The following is a 21,488-nucleotide window of genomic DNA, read 5'->3' on the forward strand; positions in this document are numbered from 1 at the left end:
TGGCGCGGCGGAGCGAGGCCCGAGCGCTCGGCCGAGCCCGCGGGCCGGGGACGAGCGCCCAGGCTCATGCTGATCCCTGTCCTCCTCCTCCCCCTCAGGCGGCGCTGGCGGCGGCCTCGGGACCCGCGGAAGCCGGCATGCTGGAGAAACTGGAGTTCGACGAGGAAGGTGAGTGCGCGCCCCGTCCCCGCGGGAGGGGACCCCGGGCACCCGGGTGGGGACGCGCCGGGGAGGTCGGTCTGCAGAGGCACGTCGTGCCTTTCGGAAGGGGACGCCGGCTGGGCTTCCAGGGGGAGCCGGGCTGGGCGGCCCTTTTGTCCTTCCTCGCCGAACTCGAATTAGAGCAAGGTGTCAGGCGTCCTGATGGTCCATGTCACCAGCAGACACCCAGAGGGAACCCCAGTGGTATTTGCGGTCCATGCCTTTAAATGACACAGGCCGGTTCCCCCATCGGTATGTGTGCAGATACCACCCGTAGGGCGTGTCTTCTTCTTTAATGGGGAAAGTTAAATAAGAAAACCCGAAGCGGCTTATTGAATTGGTTTGGAGTTCGGGCGACCCTCTCGCTCCATCATTGTCATCGCCCCTCTGCTCACTGGGTTTTTCTTTTTCCTGCCCTGTTTTCGGAATTACTCTATGTTCTGACAGGTAAATAACCTGCATCTTCTTTTGAGGCTGTTAAAATTCGAAGGGGATGAGTTTGTTCTTTGGCAAAATCAACATTTAAAATGGAATAGGATGAGCTTTCACCAGGACCTTATTTTGAAGCTGTTAAAATTTAAAGGGGATGAGCTTGTTTTTTGGCAAAAAAATTAATGTTAGAAATGGAATTCGATGAGCTCAAAGTCGGAAAAGAACTTTACATAAGATGGTTGACAATTTGAGGACTTTAAAAGGCCTTCACGCCATCTCGTGTGCTGCCATTATTTATTTAGTGACTTATCTTTTTTTCCAAGAGTATTGATAGAATAAAGCTCCTGAAACAAAGAATGTGCCATGTGGAAGCTGTCCCATGTGCCAACTTTACTTTAATACCTCTGTTCATTTACAGTAAGGCAATACTTAAGTAAGCACGCACAACCAATATGAGTGTTAACCCCAGAGTATTAGACCAGTGCCTGTTACCTTTTAGGTTCACTGCAGCATTTCACAAACATGTGAGCTAGAAGATCATGCATAGTAATCATCTTCATCCATATTTATTATTAATGAAGGACTCATTTCAGAATTTTACTGGACTTAATTTGCGTTTTATCCTACCTAAAAAATAATCGGATGTCTTAATTTGAATGCACTTCACTATTCCTCTGTTTTATTATATTGCAGGTCAAATGTTAACCACTGTCCACAGGGTGATATGTTGTGGCCTTTCTATTAAGACTGAATGTCTGAATCATAGGGAGGGGTTCTTTTTCTCTCTGATATTAATAACAGTGAGAGTCTATCGCATTTAAAATTTTTGCACATTAACATGGAGGCAAGAGGAGACTGGAGCACAGACTCTATTAGAGAGAAACCACAGTATGGTTAAGAATCCAGGGCCAGGTTCACATCTCACCACCACCTTAGCTGTGTGACCTTGGAGAAGTTACTTAGCCTCACTGAGCTTTAGTTTCCTAATTTATAAAACAGAGCTAATATTAGGGTATTTTGAAGATTAAATGAGACAGTTCATATCATGGTATTTAATACAGGGTAAACCTGGAGTAAACACTTTGGAAATGTTAGTAACTATTATTGCTTAAGTGCCATTAACCATTGTGCTGAATTCATGGACTTTTAAGGCTTTTATTAACCAATCTTAACACAGAGATTCTTCTTTCAACACAGCTTTGGTGGCTTTTTTTTTTTTTTTCTTAAGATTTATTTAATTATGTTGCACTTCTCAAAGCAGATATACAATCATTTTCCTTTTGTGTTGTTTCTGCCAATGTAGTGAATGTACAGTATTAAGCCTAAAGCATCTAAGAAAAGGAATTTCTCCTTTTTACCCATCTATTTTTATCTATATTGCTGTAATTACTTTAAAGCATACTGAATCCCACAAATAACCCTGTCAAACTTTTCTAGATTTTTAAAAAGGCAGAATTTTAAACAATTGCTTGAAAGCTGTTAGATGAGCTGGAAGAAGGAATAGTGTTGGCGTAGTAGTCGCTGCTTTGTTTCTTTTGAACTTTAAATTGCTTTTTCATCCAAAATACAGAAAAACTGAATATCAGGCACAATCTGATATTTATTGGGGGGAGGGGGGGAATGTCTTACCAGTAAGACATTATACCTTCAGATCTCCTGTGAACTGGTGTGTTAGTGGCCTGCATAATGGATAGCTGTTGAATGGATCCCAGTTCATCTTCACACTTCCTTCTTCTCCAGTTAATGTCTTAGTTTATGTGTTGATTTCTGGAGGCACGACCTAGAGCAAGATACATTTGTTATAGGGGAAACACATGACTACTAATATTTTTGTTACCAAGTATTTTTCCATTTTGTAATAAATTATAACCGATACTATGTTTGTTAGAAACAATTTGGAGGCACCAGTGAAGTTGGGAAGAAAGAAAAAGCTGTACTAAGATCCAGCCTGCCTAGCTGGGGTCATCTTTTGCCTGGGCTATGACACAAGCTGCCCACCCCTTTCTGCTGCCTACTCTTCTTCCTGTCACACTCAGCAAATAACACCTTCCTGAAGCATGGACCTAATGGCATCACTCCTTTACGGGAAAATCTTCACCACCTTCCTCTATATATAGGATAAGTGCAGACTTGTCTTAATCTGCAGCCTCACTGCCCCTTCTATTCTGTGCGTAAGAATTATCAGAGGTCTTTTTAAAAGTCAGATTCCACTTCTGTAGGTCTGGGATGGGACCTGAGATTCTGCATTTCTGCCCAGCCCAGCGGCTGCTGGCTCACAAACCACTCTTGGAATAACAAGGCTCAAGGACATGGTTGGCAATCTTTTGCTGTAAAGAGCCAGATAATTAATATTTTAGCCTTCGTGGGTGATATGGTATTGGTTTCTGTCATAACTACTCAGTTGGTCCTTTCAGCAAGAAAACAGAAAGCAGCTAAAGACCAAACACAATCCAGTGGGCAGGGCTATATTCCAATACAAATAAAAGTTTTATTTACCAAAACAAACCAGATTTGGCTCTCAGGCATACTTTGCCAGACCCCTGCTCTTTGTGTCTCTCACTGTGTCTGTGCCTTAGGGTGTTACCTTCTTATGACTGCCTATCTGCACCCTGCCAATCTTACTAGACCCTGAGGCTCAACCCACGTCTCACCTGCTCTCTGAGGCTTCCTCTAACCATAAAGACCTTCTGTCCTTCTCTCACAATTCACCTACTCTTCCCGGTGCATATTACTGATAGCAGGTGCTCAGCAATGTTTCAGGATCTCAGTGATTACAGTAAATGTAGATACTTCATGGGTATGTTGGGAAGATTAAATAATTCAGTATGTGAAAAGCAATGAGAACAGTACCTAGCAATCACTTTTATGTGTTTGCTTTTTAAATTTTTTATTGTTATACCAGTCACATTTTTTCTGTGTTTGTGTTTATCAATATTAACCATCTTAAGCTTATTTACTGGCCAGGAGCAAGCATGAAGGACTTTGGAAGCACCTAATCACAGCCCACGAATGCTTTTTGAAGCAGATCATTATTCAGCAGTTTTACTCATGATTAATAACCCTACTGTAATTGTGGCATTACTTCACGAATTCTGCAGCCTCTTTAGAACTATCTGTGTTCTCTCCTAGCTTATGTCATCTCAGCTGTCGTAGCACCTCCGGCTATTTCAAGTCTTTGATAACTTGCTGTGGTGGCTTTACGCGCTGCCTGGCTGAAGGTGTCCTGCCAGTCCTCTTCCCCCATCACTCTGTCCTGGTCCGTCCATGCTGTCCTTGCTTCTTCACCCGCAAAGCATTGTCTAAAGTGAAATCCTCTTTCCAGAACTCACCTCCAGACTCACCTGTTCTAGCAAGACTGGTCGACCTAGCCTATAATGATCAAAAATAAGAAAGAAATAGGGGCCATATTTTTAAAGAAGGAAAACATTATTTTTCAGTCGAGAATCTTGGGATCAGGCCCAGTTCTGTACTGCAGTAGCTGTATTTCCTTGGATAACTTGTAACTCTCGGGGCTTTGTTTATTTGTTTTGTTATTGTTGTCATTATGGGTTTTCTCTGTAAAACAAGAGGTTGGACTTGGTGATCTTTTAGGCTTCCTTCTAGGTCAAAAATAGAACCCCAAAGCCACCAGTAACCACCCTATGTAAACTAACAAACAAAACACAAATTCGTGTTCACTCATAATTCATTCATTCTCATCTGGGGGTAGTGCCCTGATTGGTGGTGGTTGCAAACAAGATCGGTTCTGAGCAAAGACTGGGTCTGAGAACAGTGGTTCATGACCCTCCAAGGGGCCACAGTACATGAACAAATATGCGATATATCCATGCTATTAAAATTTCGTGGGGGTAGGACAATTAGGGAAAATGTATAAAAAGGCTCTGGGGGAGGACAGGGGAGGGAGAGATGAAAAACAGTTGAGGAACTGCTGCAGCTTACTTAAGGGAGGATGGCCTTTCTGTGTATTCATGGTAACCTATTAAATTAGCCCGTCACTCAGCTTTCAGGGGTCTTGGCAGTGGGGCTCACCCAAGTCAGCTTGTGGGTTTATTGAGCTGATGTGAGGGTGCCAGCCACTGGGGGTAGGGACAGAGTGACAGGTTTGTGATCACTGCTTGGTTGGTTGTTCTCCATTTCTGGCAGTCCTAGAAGGCCCTGATAATAATTATCCAAACTCTGCCTTCCCTACTGAGTTTACATGCTCATCTTGGACAAGAGGTTTATTGTCTCTTGATTAGAAGAGTAGTTACAATTTTGTGAAATATCTATAATTAAACTTTTCCCCTCTAGCTGTCCCCATATTTAACATATTGCCCTAGTTCATAGATTTTAGGTACACATTTTAATATCTCTGAAGTCAGGAGATAACATAACATTTGATGGCATCTTAGACTTGGTGAGATAGAGTAGTTGTCTTATAGTCAGAGAGGAGGAGGTTTTGTTGCCTGAAGAGGAAACTCCTCTAGTTTAAACAAAGGGGAAAATGTGTAGGGGAATTTGGAGCTGTGTGAAAATGGGACTTATCATCAGGCTTTGCAAGTAACTGAACAGACTGGAAAGTCATCAGGAACCGAGGCTCATCTTTCCAGGGCTGTGTGACCTTCCATCTCAAGGACTTTCTGTGTTTCCTGATGGGCATGTCAGAAAATGGCTTCTTGGTCCCTGTTACTGCCCAGCCCTAACCCACCAGCCAACTGGCCAAAGTTCCAGATGATGCTTTGGACCACTGCTTGCTGGGCAGGGAATGTTCCTTTGTACAGCACTACCTAGGGTGGGGCCAGCCTCAGAGGAGAGGCCTGGGCTGGGTGCAGTGCCCGAGCAGTTACCATGTTGGGATCCTGCAACTTCACATTTTACCTGTGAATTTTAGAGGGGAAATTGTGGATTTTACAAAGCATTTGGAGCTGGCCGGTTAGCTCAGTTGGTTGGAGCACAGCCTTACAACCCCAGGGTAACTGGTTCAGATCCCCAAACCGGCCAGCCACAAAAAAATAAAAAATAAAAAACCGAAGCATTTGGAGTTTACTTAAAAAATTGGAAGAGTTTTTATATCCTTTTTTCCCATGATTATAATAATAGCTGGCAGATATTAAGTCTATTGAGGCACTGTTTTAAGTCCTCTACGTTTATCTTATCCCATCCTCAAGACAGCCCTAAGAGGTAGATGTCTTTATCATCCCTATTTTATGGAGGAGGACATTACATAAGTAAAAGGTTAGATAACTTACCTAAGGTGACATACCTGGGAAGGTGGAGAACCAAGTTTCAGACTCAGGTGTTAGACAGTCCGGGCCTATGCCCTGAATCAGTGTGCGTAACCAACATGAAATCATCTCTGAGAAACCCCTTTCTGTTTTTCACCTCCCGTTCTTTCTTTAACCCATTTCTACCACTCCCCCCAAGCTCACTGAGGTGACCAGTGGCTTTCGTTTTGCAAACCCAGTGGACATCTGTCAGTCCTCATCTTACTTTGAACTCCTAGTAACAGTTGGCACAGGGGACCTCTGCGCTCTTCTCGAAGCACATCCTTGATTCCTGTGACACTGCAGTCCTGGTGCTGTCCTCAGACATGGCTGGCTATTTGCTTCCTAGATGCTTCCCACTCTTCTCTTTCTCTTTTTAGTAACAGACCTCGTGATATAATTTTCTTCTTGAGCATTAGATACTGGGCCTCTCCCTCCGCACCCTCGCCCTGGACGGTCTCCTTCACTCCCTCGGCTTTAGTTACTGTGATACACGAGCTCTCCTGTACAGGTCCCTTCCCCCTCCCCTCATCCTTTCTTTTCTTTTCTTTTTTCTTTTTTCTTTTTTTTTTTTTTTGCAAGCCCGATTCAATAAAAGACACCACATCCACCTAGCGTTTTAATGAGAATGATAGTTGGCTCTAGCTTGCTGGCTTTCCCACTTCCAAGTGAGCAGCTCCTCCCCTCAGTGGCACTTCCCAGATGTCTGCCTCTGTCCATCCCTCCAGGCCCGGCCGCCAGCACCTTTCTATGGAACCACTCAAGTAGCCTGATCTCTCCCAACACCTCCTTTGCCCCCCTCCAATCAATGTCCCATGCTGCAATTAGAGATACTTTCTAGAAACATATTTTAGTTATGTCACTCCATGCATACGAGCCTGCAGTGATCTGCCCTCGCCTGAGGGCTGGAGCCCGCATTTACTGCCTGTTTCTGGCACTGTCTTGTGCCTCCTGCTGCCTCCTCTCCAGCCTCGCCCTGCGCCTCTTCTCTCCTCGTGTGTCCTGCCCGCTGTCCTGGCCCACTTCAGGTTTCTCAAGCTGCCTTGTTCCTCCGGGCCTTTTGGACTTTCCGCAGGCTCTTCCTTCCCCCTGGATTGTTTTTCCCTCTCAATGCCGCCAGCTGATTTTCTTCAAGTTTCAGATTAAATGTCACTTCCTCAGGGAAGTCTTCCAGAAGCCCCAGGCGAGGACTTCTCATGTTACCACATGATCGCTCTCAATTGACAGGCGCTGTTAAGGAGTAATACGTCTACTTGTATTTTTTTGCCATTAAATTGCAAGCTCTGTGACAATAGAGACTGAAAACTTAGTATTTGCAAGGTCTTGAGGATACTATGATGAATAAGACTTGGTTTTTAGTAAATATTTGTTACACAAGTGAACATATGTATTTTAGAGCTTTAACTTTTCTCTGGCACATAGGCTTATTATACTCCAGGCAGTTCACATTACTTCTTGTAAAAAAATAAGGCATTTATATTTTAGGCATTCTAGAAACAAGAGGAAATTTATTTGTAATCTTAATGGTGCACTAATCAAAGAGCAAGGATCGCTAAGAAATGGAGACCAGATAAGAAATGGAGAAAATGGAACTGTTGTGAGCATCTCCAGAGGTGAACAAGGCTCCTCCACCTAACTGTGAAGTAGGATGTATCCAGTGATTGAACAGCTCAAAGCAGAAACAAGCGATCAAATGTCAAAGCTCGCTTACGTAATGTGGGATCTGAGGGGAAAGCCTCTTAGATCTCTCTTTGGTGGCTGTGACTGTACTTGCACTAATGTAAGAGGAAGAGTCTGACTTATCCCTGATAATACAAGGGGAGAGTCATTTGGGGGGAGAGAACTAATTTAGGAACCTTTTGGCTAAATTTTAGTCACTTTTTAATCTGTGTAATGTGCTTTCTTCTGTCCCACTTTAAGCAATTTGCCATGTATCTGAATTTATGTAACATCATTGAGGTTTCTGAATGCTGTGCTAGCTGATACATTTTATTTTAGGTTGTGCATTGGTCCTTTGTAACTAACAGTAATTTGCCAACAATAACTTGGTATATTACAGATCCTGTAGTACATTTTCTTTGAAATGGAAAGTTTAATTGTTCCATCAAAATCTCAAGAATACACACATATACATTCTAATGTTTATTTATACTCTTTGCTTTTCACATTGATTTCTCTAGCTTTTGAGTCTTATACATATGGTATGCCCCCCCTTTTAAAATGCATGTGTAATTAGGATTATAGTAATTAAGAGCATGAGTCAGACCCAGATTGGACTCCCATTTCTTCCTTAATAGCTGTGAGACCTTAGGTAAGTTATTTCAAGCTTTGGTTTCTTCGTGTGTAACTTGGAAATAATAATAGTACCTAGCAAGTAGGATTAGATGTGGATGAAATAATATGAGCATAATATTCATTAAAGTGCCGGGAATGTGGTACAGTCTCCAAAAATAGTGACCATGATGATGACCCTAGAAAAGATAGAAAAGGCAACTGCACAAAAGTTTAAAGTCATCATTAGTGCATCATCCAGCAGTAGCTGTGTATCTACACTGTCAGATGTTTTCCCCACGGGAATATATGTGTATGTGCCAAATGTAGTTGGCGGCACTGTGATTGGATGTTTGAGTTTATTTATTATCCCTGTTCCTCAGAAATGCCCTTCAGGAAAGACGGTGTTGTCCGCATTTTAGAAATGGAGAAATTCAGGCTCAAGGGGATTAACGTGCTCAAGTTCACAAGGAAGGTGATGACAGTTTTGATCTGGGTTTGGTCTAGATGATACCCTTTTCTTCCTTCTACACCGTCTCCCACTTGGCCTTGGAATACCATGCGTGGTCCTCCGTGGAGAGGACTACATTGCAACCTGACGTTCTTGATGAAAGACCTGCACCCCATGAGCTGATAAAGGGATCTTCTATTAGAGCGTTAGTGTGTGACTCTGCAAGTTGTTTTTCACGTCTTGATTTGAAATAGTAATGTAGCAGTGCTTATGCGCATCGTAAGAACAGTGGCATGCCAAGTTAAAAAGCCAGAGGCCGTCCTGCAGCAGAAAGATCCATCATATTGCTAAACCCCAAAGGCTACCCACATTTGTGGACATATGCCGAAGCTCTGGTCAACTGGAGTGTTTCATTATGGGTTAGAATAGCCTTTTGTCAGAATCTCAAACAGCAGCACTCTCGTGGGAACTTGGGTGAAGTACGTGTTTTGAATCCACCTGAATGAATTGACCACATTACCCCGACACCCTCAGAGGTTTGCTGAGATGTGCATTTATTACTCTCCTGAAGTCTACCAAAGTGACAGAAATCAGTGAAATCAAATACAGAAGTAGTCTTGCTCAGTAAAAACTAAAGCGTGTTTCCTGGAGAAGGCAATAAAGTGGATAAAACTTTGTCAAGACTGTTCGAGGAAAAGACGAATAGAAATACAAAGCATTAGAAATGAGAAAGGTTTCTTAGCTATGACACAAAGATCTTCAAAAATAACAGTGAAAAAAGAAAACTGGATGTATCAAAGTATATCAATAAATTTTAAAACTTTTCTGTCATTTCTTAAATAAATTTTACCAGTTTGTATTTTCCTGGTTAATTATCCCTTTCATCAATCACCATAGAAGGAATTAAAAAATAATTAGCTGAGTTGTGCACTTCAAATAGGTGAACTACGTGGATGTGAATTATATCTCAGTAAAGCTCTTTTTAAAAAATAGTTTAAAGGTCTCACTCTTCCTCTCCACTGCAGAAGAGGCATGATATTCAGCCCATTTATGGGTGAATTCTGCAAAACCTTCCAGGAACAGTTAATTCCTTGATTATTGAAGTTATTTTAGAGCATGGAAAAGGTGGCAAAGCTTCCCACTCATTCTGTGAGGCTAACTTGATCCTGAAATCAAAACCATAGGAAGATAGCACACAAGAAAACAAGTGATCAATCTTACACTTAAAATATGAGCAAAATTCCTAAATAAACATTAGCAAATTGAGTGATGCACTATATTGAAAGCCTAATATATTGTAGTCAAGCAAGGCTTATCCTAGAAATGCAACTGTACTTCACTGTATTAAGAAATCTACTAAGGCATCAATATCAACAGATAAAGGAGAGAAACCTACAGTCATCTCAATACATAGTGAAATAGCAATTGGTAAAATTCAACACATGTTCCTTTCAGACTTTCAAAAAATCCTTAATAAGCTAGGGATAGAAGGAAGCTTAAGCTGCTGCAAGCGTACCTGACCTGAGCCAGCGGGGGCAGCAGCTGTGTGGTCCCGGGTATTGTAAGTGTCACCGTGTTTCTGACTCTCCTGACCTGGCTGGTGCTTGGTGCTTTATCCCTGTGAGCTAACCTTGATCCTCGCTGTGCTTCAGCTTAGTAATTGGGTTCTGTTTCCTGAAAAAGAGGAAACATTGGCCGCGGTAAATGGTTTAATTATGTCGTTCCTAGAATTAACACGAAGCCATTTTAACACTCTGATAGGAACCACATATAATTTCAAGGTCACTGCTTTGTGACATTTCTTAGGCATTTATTGCAACTCATTTTGAACTAACTGGGCAAACTCTTTGCCTTGATCTTGACTGTATTTTTACTTCTTTCCTAGTAACCCTTTCACTGCTCCCCTGATTTAGAAGAGCAGTTGCGTTTTCTCAGCAGTGTGCACATTTACCCCCACACATGTGAAAACAAATGCAAAAAGCACGGAAAGGAAAAAAAAAATGAACGAGCTTCATTTATTCTGCTCCCTGTAGTCATAAGTCCTATAAAATTATATTTAAGATTTGCCTTTGTTATTGTTTATGTTTCTGAGCACTTTAGAAAAACTTATGTGAGAATTTAATTTTTTATTTTCCATGTACTTTTAACTTCCATGTTCCCCTTTTTTGCTTTTTTCTTGCTCAAACATTTTAAATTATTTTCTGAAAAGAAAATATACTATATAAATATAGTAAACTTGTGTTTCTAAATGTAGAACAAAGTGTAAAAGGTAAATTTTAAAATGACAAACATGTTGATAGTATTTTTCTTTGTGGAATTACAATAAAATGCAGTATATTAAGATAGTGGGAATTGGGAATAAGGAGTCAGGATTTTGAGGTTTCTTTAGTGAAATTTGGAGCAGCGTGTAAATTTTGTTTTAAAATGCCTCTCATTCTTTTACACCCAGCTCTTTAAGACATGGTTTGAGTCTATTACTAGGACCTGTGATTAATGAATGAATATATGACTTATAATAATCAGCCATTGTAAATAAAAGAGATAAGGGTCTGGCTTGGTATTGGGGGGTTTGTGTGCATGTGAGAGTTTTGTGCACGTGTATATGCATGTGTGTACACAGACATGTGCGCATGTGTGTTTCTTCCCTACCTCGTTGCCTGCATGGCTGAGCAGAGCCTCTCTTGGGTGGTAGCTGGATAGTGGCTTCAAAGGCTGGTCCCTAGGGAGAAGCACTGCTTCCTCCACGGCTTAGGCCCGTTCTGTTAGTCCTTTAATCCCCCTCAGCCCCTGGCTCTATTAAATTAAACTCTGACTAGCTGGCACTTTTCATCTGCCCAGGAGCACGACCGCAGGAGCTGATCATCGAACAGGTTCTCTCCACACACAGGCTCCAGGGCTGTTCTTGGTCCGTCTTTTGTTGTTGGGGTTAGAGTGGTGTCTGGGGCTGGAGCAGACAGAATTCTCTGTGGTGCTGAAGGTGCGGCAGCATCCCTGGAGGGTCAGGGAAGTTTACCCAACAGCATTGGTTTGTTTTCTCTCATTCCCCATCAATGCAGCATGTGCCTCTGCAGCCCTGTGGACACTGCAGACGACTCTGCATTGTGCTGCCTTGTCTTTGCTCTTGTTCCTTGTGTGGCTCCTTCCTTGTGCTCGTCCTTCTTACCTTCTTCCCAAACCCAGCTGCCAGCGTGATCATCTGTCAAGAGCACATATCCCACCCCAGTTGCTGCATGGCACTCTTCATCGATGTCCCATCACCTACAGGACCTCCCCCAGGGCAGGACCCGAGTTCCTTCAGCCCTTTGTCCTTCTCTCTAAGTCTTCTCTGAAGAGGCGCAGTGCATGCACCCGTGGTCTACCCTGTCGTACTCATACCACGCCCCAGATGCTCTGTTTTCACAGGTGAGGTGACTCCTCACCCTTCTGCTGTGCCATCTTATGCCCTGGCCTGAACCGATGCCTGTGAGGGAGAGAAAAGGCCAAGAACAGAATCTTGGAGAGTGGACACGTTTGTGAAGTAGAAGGAAGAACACTCCGGGAAAGAGAGGTGGCTGCAGAGCGGGGTCACTGTGGAAGCCCGTAGTGGTTGGAGCAAGGCTTCTCAGCCTGGGCCTACAGACATCTGGGCCAGGTGCCTCTTTGTGATGGGCTGTCCTTTGTCCTGCAGGTGTCTTGCAGCATGCTGGCCTCTACTCACCAGGTGCCAGTGCAGCCTTTTCCCTATCCCCAGGTTACAACAATCAAAAACTTCTCCAGATGTTACTAGACGTCCCCTTGGTGGCAAAATCACCGTTGGTCAAGAACCACTTGTGCAGGGGAAGCCAGCGTTTATGGAGCTCCTGTGTGCTGTGACCTTTCTCAAAATTATCTTTCTTAGTCCTCAAAGCTACCCTTTGAGGTTTCTACTTTTCTGGAGTGGAGATGAGGGAACTGAGTCTGAGAGGACCATGTCCCGAGACTTGTGTACTCAACCAGATCTGCAGAAGAGCCATGAGAACCAGCACTACAAAGCCACTGAGGATAGGGATGGGCCGCAGGTGACACCAGCTTCATGCGGCTGGACAGAGGGGGCCCTGCGAACGGGCTCGGGGTCCTTGACCATTGCTCTGAGAGGTCTGCTTTTGAAGGAAAGGCCGTGCATGGGGCTGGAGATGTCAGCCAGGTCCAGCAGAGATTTGCTTCTCTTCTCTTCCGAGGGTGGGAGTGTGGGGTGGAAGAGAACCAGCCGAGGAGGGTGGCAGGGTAGGGAGAGCCACGAGCAGGAGCAGAGTGCCACAGCAATCCAAGGAGGTGCCAAGGCTGTAGTCGCCCACCGGGTTCTCTGCCTCACGTTTCTCCTTCCACCCCAAAGTGCACACTTCCTAAGATGCATCCTGACTTATCAGCCTCCTGTTTCGGCCCCTGAGTGGCTGCCCTTGCCCTGCAGGATACTCCAGATGCCCAGCCTGGCACCAAGGGCCCTCCTCGCTTGTCCCCACTTCTCTGCCATCCCCACATCTGTGTGGAGTCCCAGTCACACCGAGCCATGTGTTCCCTCCTGAGCTCATCACCCTCCAGGTCCCTAAGGGGCTCTTGTTCCTGCCTCTGAGGTACAGCTGAGCACAGCATCACCTCCCCCAGAGGAGGTGTCAAGTGGCTGTTGTGGCACTCAGGAGGGCGCTGAGGGTGAGCAGGACAGTGCTGGCGGGCCATAGGGAGTGAGGCCAGAGAGCTGATGGGTAGAATGGGAGGGGGTGTGAGCGTTGAAGGTAAGGAGATCAAATGGAAAAGAGGTCAGTACCCATCCCCTCCTGGGAAGGACAAGCCTAGGGCCAGCCCACCCCCAACAGCAAGAGATGGATCTAGAGAATTTCCAGAATGAAACAAGTGAGTCATTCTGAGCCGTGCCAGGCCTGGGACAACCCCAACCTGCCTCGCTGTCCACAGACCCACGTCCTGCCCTTCTGTTTTCATGTTAGGGCACAAGTCAGGCCTTTTCTTACCCCTTTGCCTCAAGACCCTAAGGTACTTAGTTTGCTTTTTCTGTCCCATTTGTTACTTTTCATCTGTATTTAATGATATTGAATTGATTCTGCCCGTACTTGACCACTTGTACCATACTACCTCTGTAGAATGTCAGATAAACTGGTTTCCTGGGTACACATTCCTGGATATGCCATTTATTGGCAGCATAGTGTTACTTTGGAGAAAGTTATTTGGTCCCCCTTTTCCTCAGTTTCTTCATCTGTAAAGTGGGAATAATAATTGTGTCTACCTCGTAGCATTATAGTAGTGTGAAGAGTTAATGATGTGAAGTGCTCAGAACAGTGCTATGGCATAAGCTAAGTATTAGCTACTGTGCATCACTGCTGTTATTTTTAGAAAACAACCTCATGCCACTTATTACTATTTCAAATAATGGTTCTGGAAAATGTGTAAATTTGTAAAGGCATTATTGTAGAAGATACTGCATCAGTCCGAACTATCCCCTTGTCTGTCTTCCCAGTCTTAAAGTGCACTGGATAGCTTCTGCCTGCCCCTCCAGACTCCCTCTTACCCCCTGGCATGCTTCTTTCTCACCTAGGAAGCTGACTGGCATGGACTGCACCTGCAGGGCTCCCAGGCCCTGGCGTCCCAGTGAGTGTGGCCCGGCAGAGCCCCAGCAGGAGGTCAGGGTGGGGATTCCCTTGGCTCTCTTGTCCTGTGAGGCTGCCTCTGCCTGACAGCATCCCCTGACTGAAGGTTGCTGCCCCACGCAAGGTGACTGGCTCTGCCTGATTCTCTCTCCCTCCGGGTTCTATAACTGTCCCCCCACACTCCGCCCCCCACCTTCAGGTCTAGGGCTCGTAACAGCTCCAGGGTGCCGTGCTGTTTCTCGGATTCCCCTCCATACCTGTGCTTTTGGAAGTGGTGCCATAGTCAGTCAGTTGGCTGAGTGCTCCTCTCTGAAAGTGGAGGCTGAGGACAGTGAAGATAGAGCGAGTGGAAGGTGGGTGAGCTCACAAAGCCCTGACAGCCACTAGGATTAGAGGTGATGGGTAGGGACACGACCAGATAGTGGCAGCAGAGCCTGAGCCTGCTGAGCGGGGAGGACAGGTGGGTCCCCAGCTTGCTGCACAGTGACCAACAGTGCCCGTGTCCTGCCTCGACAGAGGGGTCTCTGCAGTGTGAGTTTAGAGGTAACAAGCCTGATACCTAAACCCAGCACGAACCTTTCGTTTCACAATTACAGGTGAGGACTGAATCATGAACACCTGTGAGAAGGAACTCTGGGTACACGCGTTCACTCTGTCGTGTGGGGACAGCGTCCAAGACCAAGGGCAGGTTTCACAGATAGGGCGTCCCTGAGGGGAAAGTGCTGAGAGCGTGATTTCAATCTCTCCTTCCTCTCTGCACATAACTCCAGTGCCAAAAGTACTGTTTTCAGTAAAGCTCCTTTAGGGACCTTGATTATGTTAACCTCCAACGACAGTGAGCACAGAAAGTGGTGAAGTAAGACACCGTTGCTGCCAAAGGCTGCTTTTCCTACCATCCTGACATCACGTGAGATGATGTATGTGACACCTGGAGCAGCCATCTCAAGAGTTACCGAACTGCTCCTAGGAAGGAGGACAGGTCGCAGCCCTCCCTCCAGCTCCCCTGCTTGCCCTGTGCGGCCCGTGCGGCCCTGCCGGGTTGCTGCCTCGCTCATCAGTGAAACTCACTTTCTGCGCCTGTGCCCGCCCCACAGGCTTCTAGCTCTAATTTCCTCATCAGTTACTCATTGACTTAGCTTGAATCATCGAGTCCCTAGAAGACGGATAGTTACAAAGTCCGGTTGCCTACACGACAAAGATGAGGAGCGGGTCCTGGAGTAGGGTCCTGCCCAGTGTCCTCTGCCGGCTTCGATCTGAGCACCTTTCTCACCACAAGAAGTGGTGCTTAATAAGCGCAGGCGGCTCTGTAGGCTGAATATTTACATGATGTGTATAGATCACAGAGGAAAGACAGCAAGAGGCATGTACAAGTGGGTCAGCCTTTCCCCAGTCGCACCTTGTCCCCGGGCACCCTGGCTTGAGCACCTCTGTTCCCACCCTCCAGGCATTTCTTCTCTCTGTAGTTCCTCTTTTGCCTTGAAGATAAAAGCAGAGAATGTCGTAGACAAATTCTTACGGGTATCTGTGGCCATCTTCATAACTGAATTGAAAATTCTCGTAATGTTTCAGCAGACAGGAGAGTGAACAGCAGTCCCTTATAACGTCAGCGTGTTACAACTTGGAGCAAAAGATAAAGTAAAAGTGATTGGAGGTGATCTCAGTGCTCAGTTGATAGGACTAGATTCATGACTCTGATCACATTCCCAAAACTGAGCTTCCCAAAATTCTGAAACTTCCTTTGAAAAGGAACTATTGATATGATCCTAGAATCTAAGATTCCTGGGGGATGTGGTAGGAGCTGAGGCTGGAGAGGTAGGTTAGTGTTAGATGCTAGGAACCTTGCCTTTTTTTTTGTCCGATAGAATTTGAAAATAGCTTCAATATAAAATATACTTACAAACATGTTAGAACTTTAGAACAATGCTGTTTGGCTTTTTAAAAACTCACGTGGGGCACTTCCATTGCTGCATTATTTCTGACCAAAAAATCCTTCTCCAATCCTTTAATCTTAAAAAGGTACATAAGTAAAGTTTCTTTACTAGTTGTTAAATCTAGAGTCACCAGTACTCTTTTAAATCTGTGTGCTTCATTTGTTACCACTTTTCTCTCTGAGGACAAAATGTAACATGTAATCTCAGGTCCGGACTTGCTCCTTCAAGACTGACCGGTGCGTCTTTCCCCGAGTACAGCGTAGCGAGCGTTAACTCGCACCTAGTAGCTGCAAGGATACCTCGGGTGCCTGGGATGATAAAGAACAGTAAGGCATGTCTGCTGCCCCCCAAAATTTACCATCTGAAGGAAGAGCCAGACCTATAATTTCAGTACAAGGCCTGTGGTGTCTCCACAGATGACTCACAGAGCACTAATGGGCGTGTCAGAACAGGAGCAGTTGCACTTGAGGGGCTGTAGGGAGGACGTTTCAGGAGGAAGTGGCCTTTGAACTGAACTTTGAAGGTGTGTTAGTTTCCTGAGGCTGCCCTAACGAGTTGCCACAAACTTGGTGGCTTAGAACAACAAATGTCTTCTCTCACAGTTCTGAAGTGAGTTATCAGCAGGTTCTTCCTTCCACAGCTCTGAGCTTCTGGTGTTGCCAGCAATCTTTGGCGCCCCTTGGTTTGTGGCTGCACCACTCTAGTCTCTGCCTCTGTCTTCACGTGGCCGCCCTCCCTGTGTCTCGCTGTAGCTTCTCTTCTCTCCTGTAAGGACACTCGTTATTGGATTCAGGGCCTACCATAATCCAGGATGATCTCATCTTGAGATCCTTACCTAAATTACACCTGCAAAGGCTCTTACTGCAGATAAGATCTCATGCTGACGATTCAGGTGGACATCTCTGAGGGCCATTATTCAACCCACCACGGAAAGTAAGTAGGATGTCAGTAGACCACAGTAGGACAGGGTTCTGGAAGAGAGAGTAGTGTGTGCAAAGGCAGGGAGACAGAAACATAAGGAATAAGGAACACATTCCCAAAACTGAACTTCCCAAGATTCAGAAACTTCTTTTGAAAAGGAGCTATTGATATGATCAAGAATCTAAGATTCCTGGGGGATGTGGTAGGAGATGAGGCTGGAGAGGTAGGTTAGCGTTAGATACTAGGAACCTTGAAGGATATGGGGTCTGTTGTACAGGCGGTGTGGATTCATGAGAAGTTGTTGAACCAAGGGTGTTACATAACCAAATCTGTTTTTAGAAAGAAATATTTACTTCCACATATTCCTGTTTAGTGTTTATAATTGTTTGCATTTAGACTTAGGTGTTGCATTTTAAGAATTTTGTTGTTAACCTTAATAAATTAAACACTTTAATATATATTTTCTACTATCCAGTATTACTCTTTAGCAACTCCCTTGAATAATAATGTTGGGTTAGCATGTTATTTAAAGGGTAGTAAGATTTTTTTTTTTTTTTTTTTTTGGTCTTTTGTCTTTTTCCGTGTCCGGCAACGGATCGCAACCCTCAGTGTTGCCCCCGTACCGGACCGGGGACCGGCGACGGGATTGCAACCCTCGGTGTTGCTCCCACGCCTCGCTCAGCCAGTGAGCGGGAACCGGTCTGTATGTGGGATCCGAACCCTCGGGCGGGAGCGCCACCGCACTTCCCAAGCGGCACACTTATCCAGTGCACCACCGGGCCGGCCCAAAGGGTAGTAAGATTTAACATCATCACACACACTTCCTTACTTGTGTGGACCACTAGCTCAAGTGCCAGTATAGAAGCCTGTAATTATGCTCCTGTGCAGTAACAAAAAATAACAAAAGCAAGAATGGGACCTTGTGATAATATCTTAATCCCAGCTACCTTTTGAATATTGAGGGTTTGAACTTCTTGCCTTCTCTGGAATTTTAATAATGAATTCCAAACAACCTGTTGTTGAGTGGCTTGAGTGGGGTCTTGTTGTTGTTCAACTCCAAACTACTCTTATTTTCTCTGTTTCAATGCATTTCTTCCTCCAAATGCAATTTGAGACTTCACCATAATGTAAATAATACAAATGGTGCCACCAGTAATCAGAAAGTTTATACTGAATGTAGAGACGCAACATAAAAAAGGAAAGAATTTGCTATTTTAATTTATTTTCCTAGCTTAAAATGCTAATACTTCTGTCATTAGTGATGTTGTTTTATTATATCAATAATAATCTGACCTTATTCCAAACCAACAGAAATTTTTTTATAATTTGTTTTACATGTTTAACATTTTACTTTATTTGGTTAAGCATTTTATATTTTAAAAAATATTGTCGATCCTCCCTAAATCCCCTAACTCCAGTCTAATGATGAGAAAAACATCAGACATATTCCAGTCAAGCAGCGTCTGCCAAAGTACCTGACCAGTCCTCTTAAAAACTATTGGCGTCATCAAAACAAAGAAGGTCTGGGCTGGCCCGTGGCTCACTCGGGAGAGTGCAGTGCTGATAACACCAAGGCCCCGGGTTCGGATCCCATGTAGGGATGGCCGGTTAGCTCGCTGGCTGAGCGTGGTGCTGACAACACCAAGTCAAGGGTTAAGATCCCCTTACCGGTCATCTTTTAAAAACAAAAAACAAAAAAAAACAAAGAAGGTCTGAGAAACTGTCACAGCCAAGAGGAGCCTCAGGAGACGCGTGTAATGTAGAATCCTGGGTGAGATTCTGGGGCAGAAGGACATTAGGGAAAACTTTGGAAATGTGAATAATGTGAGGACTTTTGTTAATAATTTGTTATTATTTTATTGGTTCATTAATTGTAGCCAATGTACCATACTAATGTCAGATGATAGTGATAGGGGAGCACGTCTTCCACTGACTGGGAGGCCATGTGTGCACAGGAAAGGACGAGGAGGTGGCGCTCCGGCCCTCCCTCGCCGATGGCGGGGAGCGCATAGGGGCAGGAGGCTGTGTGTTGTGAGACCTGTCCTGGGAGGACCTAGAAGGAAGTCAAAGCCAGGACAGGGGTAGAAACTGCCTGAGCTAGGAGTGTGTCCCACAGCCCACGCACAGATCCCCCAGCACAGGGTGGACACCTGTCAGCTTGAGCACAGCCCCTGACCGATCCTACCGTGGAACTGGATTATAGCTCAAAGTACAGGTAAATATCCGTGACTGCATGTGGACATAAGTCAATGATCACATGAATACATGGACAGCTCTCCTCTCCAGAGTTAGTCCAAATGACTTATGTAGATACCCCGCCCTGAAGGAGGTACAGCATAACTCCTCACCCATTAAGTGCGGGCTCACAGAGTGACTTTCTGACAGACTACAGCATAGAAAGAGGGGGAAAGGGTGACTTTACACTGGAGAAACTTGACAGATGTGACCTCAGCTAGGTGATCACAATGATGAGTCAGGTTGCTGGTGTGTACCCTTGATATGTCAGTGGAGTGCGTACCCTAGATATGATGTGATGATAGAGTAGCACGTACCTTCCACACGACGACGACAGTGGAGCATGTACCCCCCACATGGTGATGACAATGGCACTTTACCTTGTGCTATTCCTCCCAAAACTTTATAACCCCAAGAGTGAGATCATGAGAAAATTATCATGCAAACCTGAATTGAAGGACATGCTCCAGAATGCCTGCGCTGTGCTTCTCAAAACTGTCAAGGCCATCAGGAACAGGGCAGGTTTGAGAAGCTGTCCCATCTTCAGGAGCCTAAGGAGGCATGATGACTAAATGGGCCATCACAGGTGGGATCCTGGACTAGGGAATCCTAATAAGGGAATCCTAATAAGTGGGAACTTTAGTTAATAATAATTTATCAGTGTTGGCTCATTAGTTGTAATAAAAGTGCCATAATAACATAACCTCACGGGAAACCTGGGTAACACAGTGTATACAGGAACTGTTTTATCTTTGTAACTCTTTTTTTTTTTTTTTTATTTATTTTATTTGTCTTTTTCCGTGTCCGGCAACGGATCGCAACCCTCAGTGTCGCCCCCATACCGGACCGGGACCGGCAACGGGATCGCAACCCTCGGTGTTGCTCCCGCGCCTCGCTCAGCCAGTGAGCAGGAACCGGTCTGTATGTGGGATCCGAACCCTCGGGCGGGAGCGTCGCCGCGCTTCCCAAGCGGCGCACTATCCAGTGTGCCACCGGGCCGGCCCTATCTTTGTAAGTCTTTTTCCGTGTCCGGCAACGGATCGCAACCCTCAGTGTCGGCCCCATACCGGACCGGGACCGGCAACGGGATCGCAACCCTCGGTGTTGCTCCCGCGCCTCGCTCAGCCAGTGAGCAGGAACCGGTCTGTATGTGGGATCCGAACCCTCGGGCGGGAGCGTCGCCGCGCTTCCCAAGCGGCGCACTATCCAGTGTGCCACCGGGCCGGCCCTATCTTTGTAAGTCTTTTTCCGTGTCCGGCAACGGATCGCAACCCTCAGTGTCGGCCCCATACCGGACCGGGACCGGCAACGGGATCGCAACCCTCGGTGTTGCTCCCGCGCCTCGCTCAGCCAGTGAGCAGGAACCGGTCTGTATGTGGGATCCGAACCCTCGGGCGGGAGCGTCGCCGCGCTTCCCAAGCGGCGCACTATCCAGTGTGCCACCGGGCCGGCCCTATCTTTGTAACTCTTTTGCAAGTCTAAAATAAATATTTATTCAAAATATGTTTATTTAAATATGTTTAAAATCAACAGGAATTAAGATGGTACACTAAAATTATGTCTAACACAAATCTTACAGATTTTCACAAATTCTAAAAGTGTGAACATCCCTGCTTTTAGTATTTTAAGTTTTTATTTTAGATAATCGTGTAGTGATATTAATATCTGTAGTATGTATACTCCTTCAATGAGAAGTTTTGATTTAATTAATGAACAAAGTATAAGTTTTTGTTTCTGGCAGATGGATTGTTATCTTTTATTATAGGTAGTTTCCCTCTTGATTTCATTCATTTGAATTTTAGGAGTATGGATTTAGCAGTCTATTTGCTTGACAACACCGATCTTTGATTTTTCATGTGCACAAATTCCCCCATGAATAGGCTGGGAGGAAACTGTTCAACGTGTGATAAACATCACCTTTCATGGTGATGGCAGAAATGATCAGAACTTTCTGTGCTGCTCTTATAAGAACTGTCTATTTTGGGGCCGGCCCGGTGGCGCACTGCTACAGTGTGCTGCTTGGGAGCGCAGCGGCGCTCCCGCCGAGGGTTCAGATCCCACATACAGACCGGTTCCCGCTCACTGGCTGAGCGAGGTGCGGGAGCAACACCGAGGGTTGCGATCCCGTTGCCGGTCCCAGTCCGGTGAGGGCGCGACACTGAGGGTTGCAATCCGTTGCCAGACATGA

The 21,488-nt window shown here is 45.2% G+C and overlaps 1 protein-coding gene across 3 annotated transcripts in view; it reads left to right on the forward strand.

The window, feature by feature from the left end:
* PRKAG2 (protein kinase, AMP-activated, gamma 2 non-catalytic subunit) overlaps window positions 1-21,488 on the forward strand; it is a 290,841-nt gene that overhangs the window by 227,964 nt on the left and 41,389 nt on the right. For all 3 annotated transcript variants that reach the window (XM_008574036.1, XM_008574037.1, XM_008574038.1), the window contains exon 5: window positions 99-168. In XM_008574036.1, the coding sequence (XP_008572258.1) occupies window positions 99-168 (70 nt within the window). The remainder of the gene's footprint in view (window positions 1-98; window positions 169-21,488) is intronic.

The sequence above is a fragment of the Galeopterus variegatus genome, unplaced genomic scaffold (assembly GCF_000696425.1).
Source record: "Galeopterus variegatus unplaced genomic scaffold, G_variegatus-3.0.2 Scaffold987, whole genome shotgun sequence".
Taxonomy (NCBI): domain Eukaryota; kingdom Metazoa; phylum Chordata; class Mammalia; order Dermoptera; family Cynocephalidae; genus Galeopterus; species Galeopterus variegatus.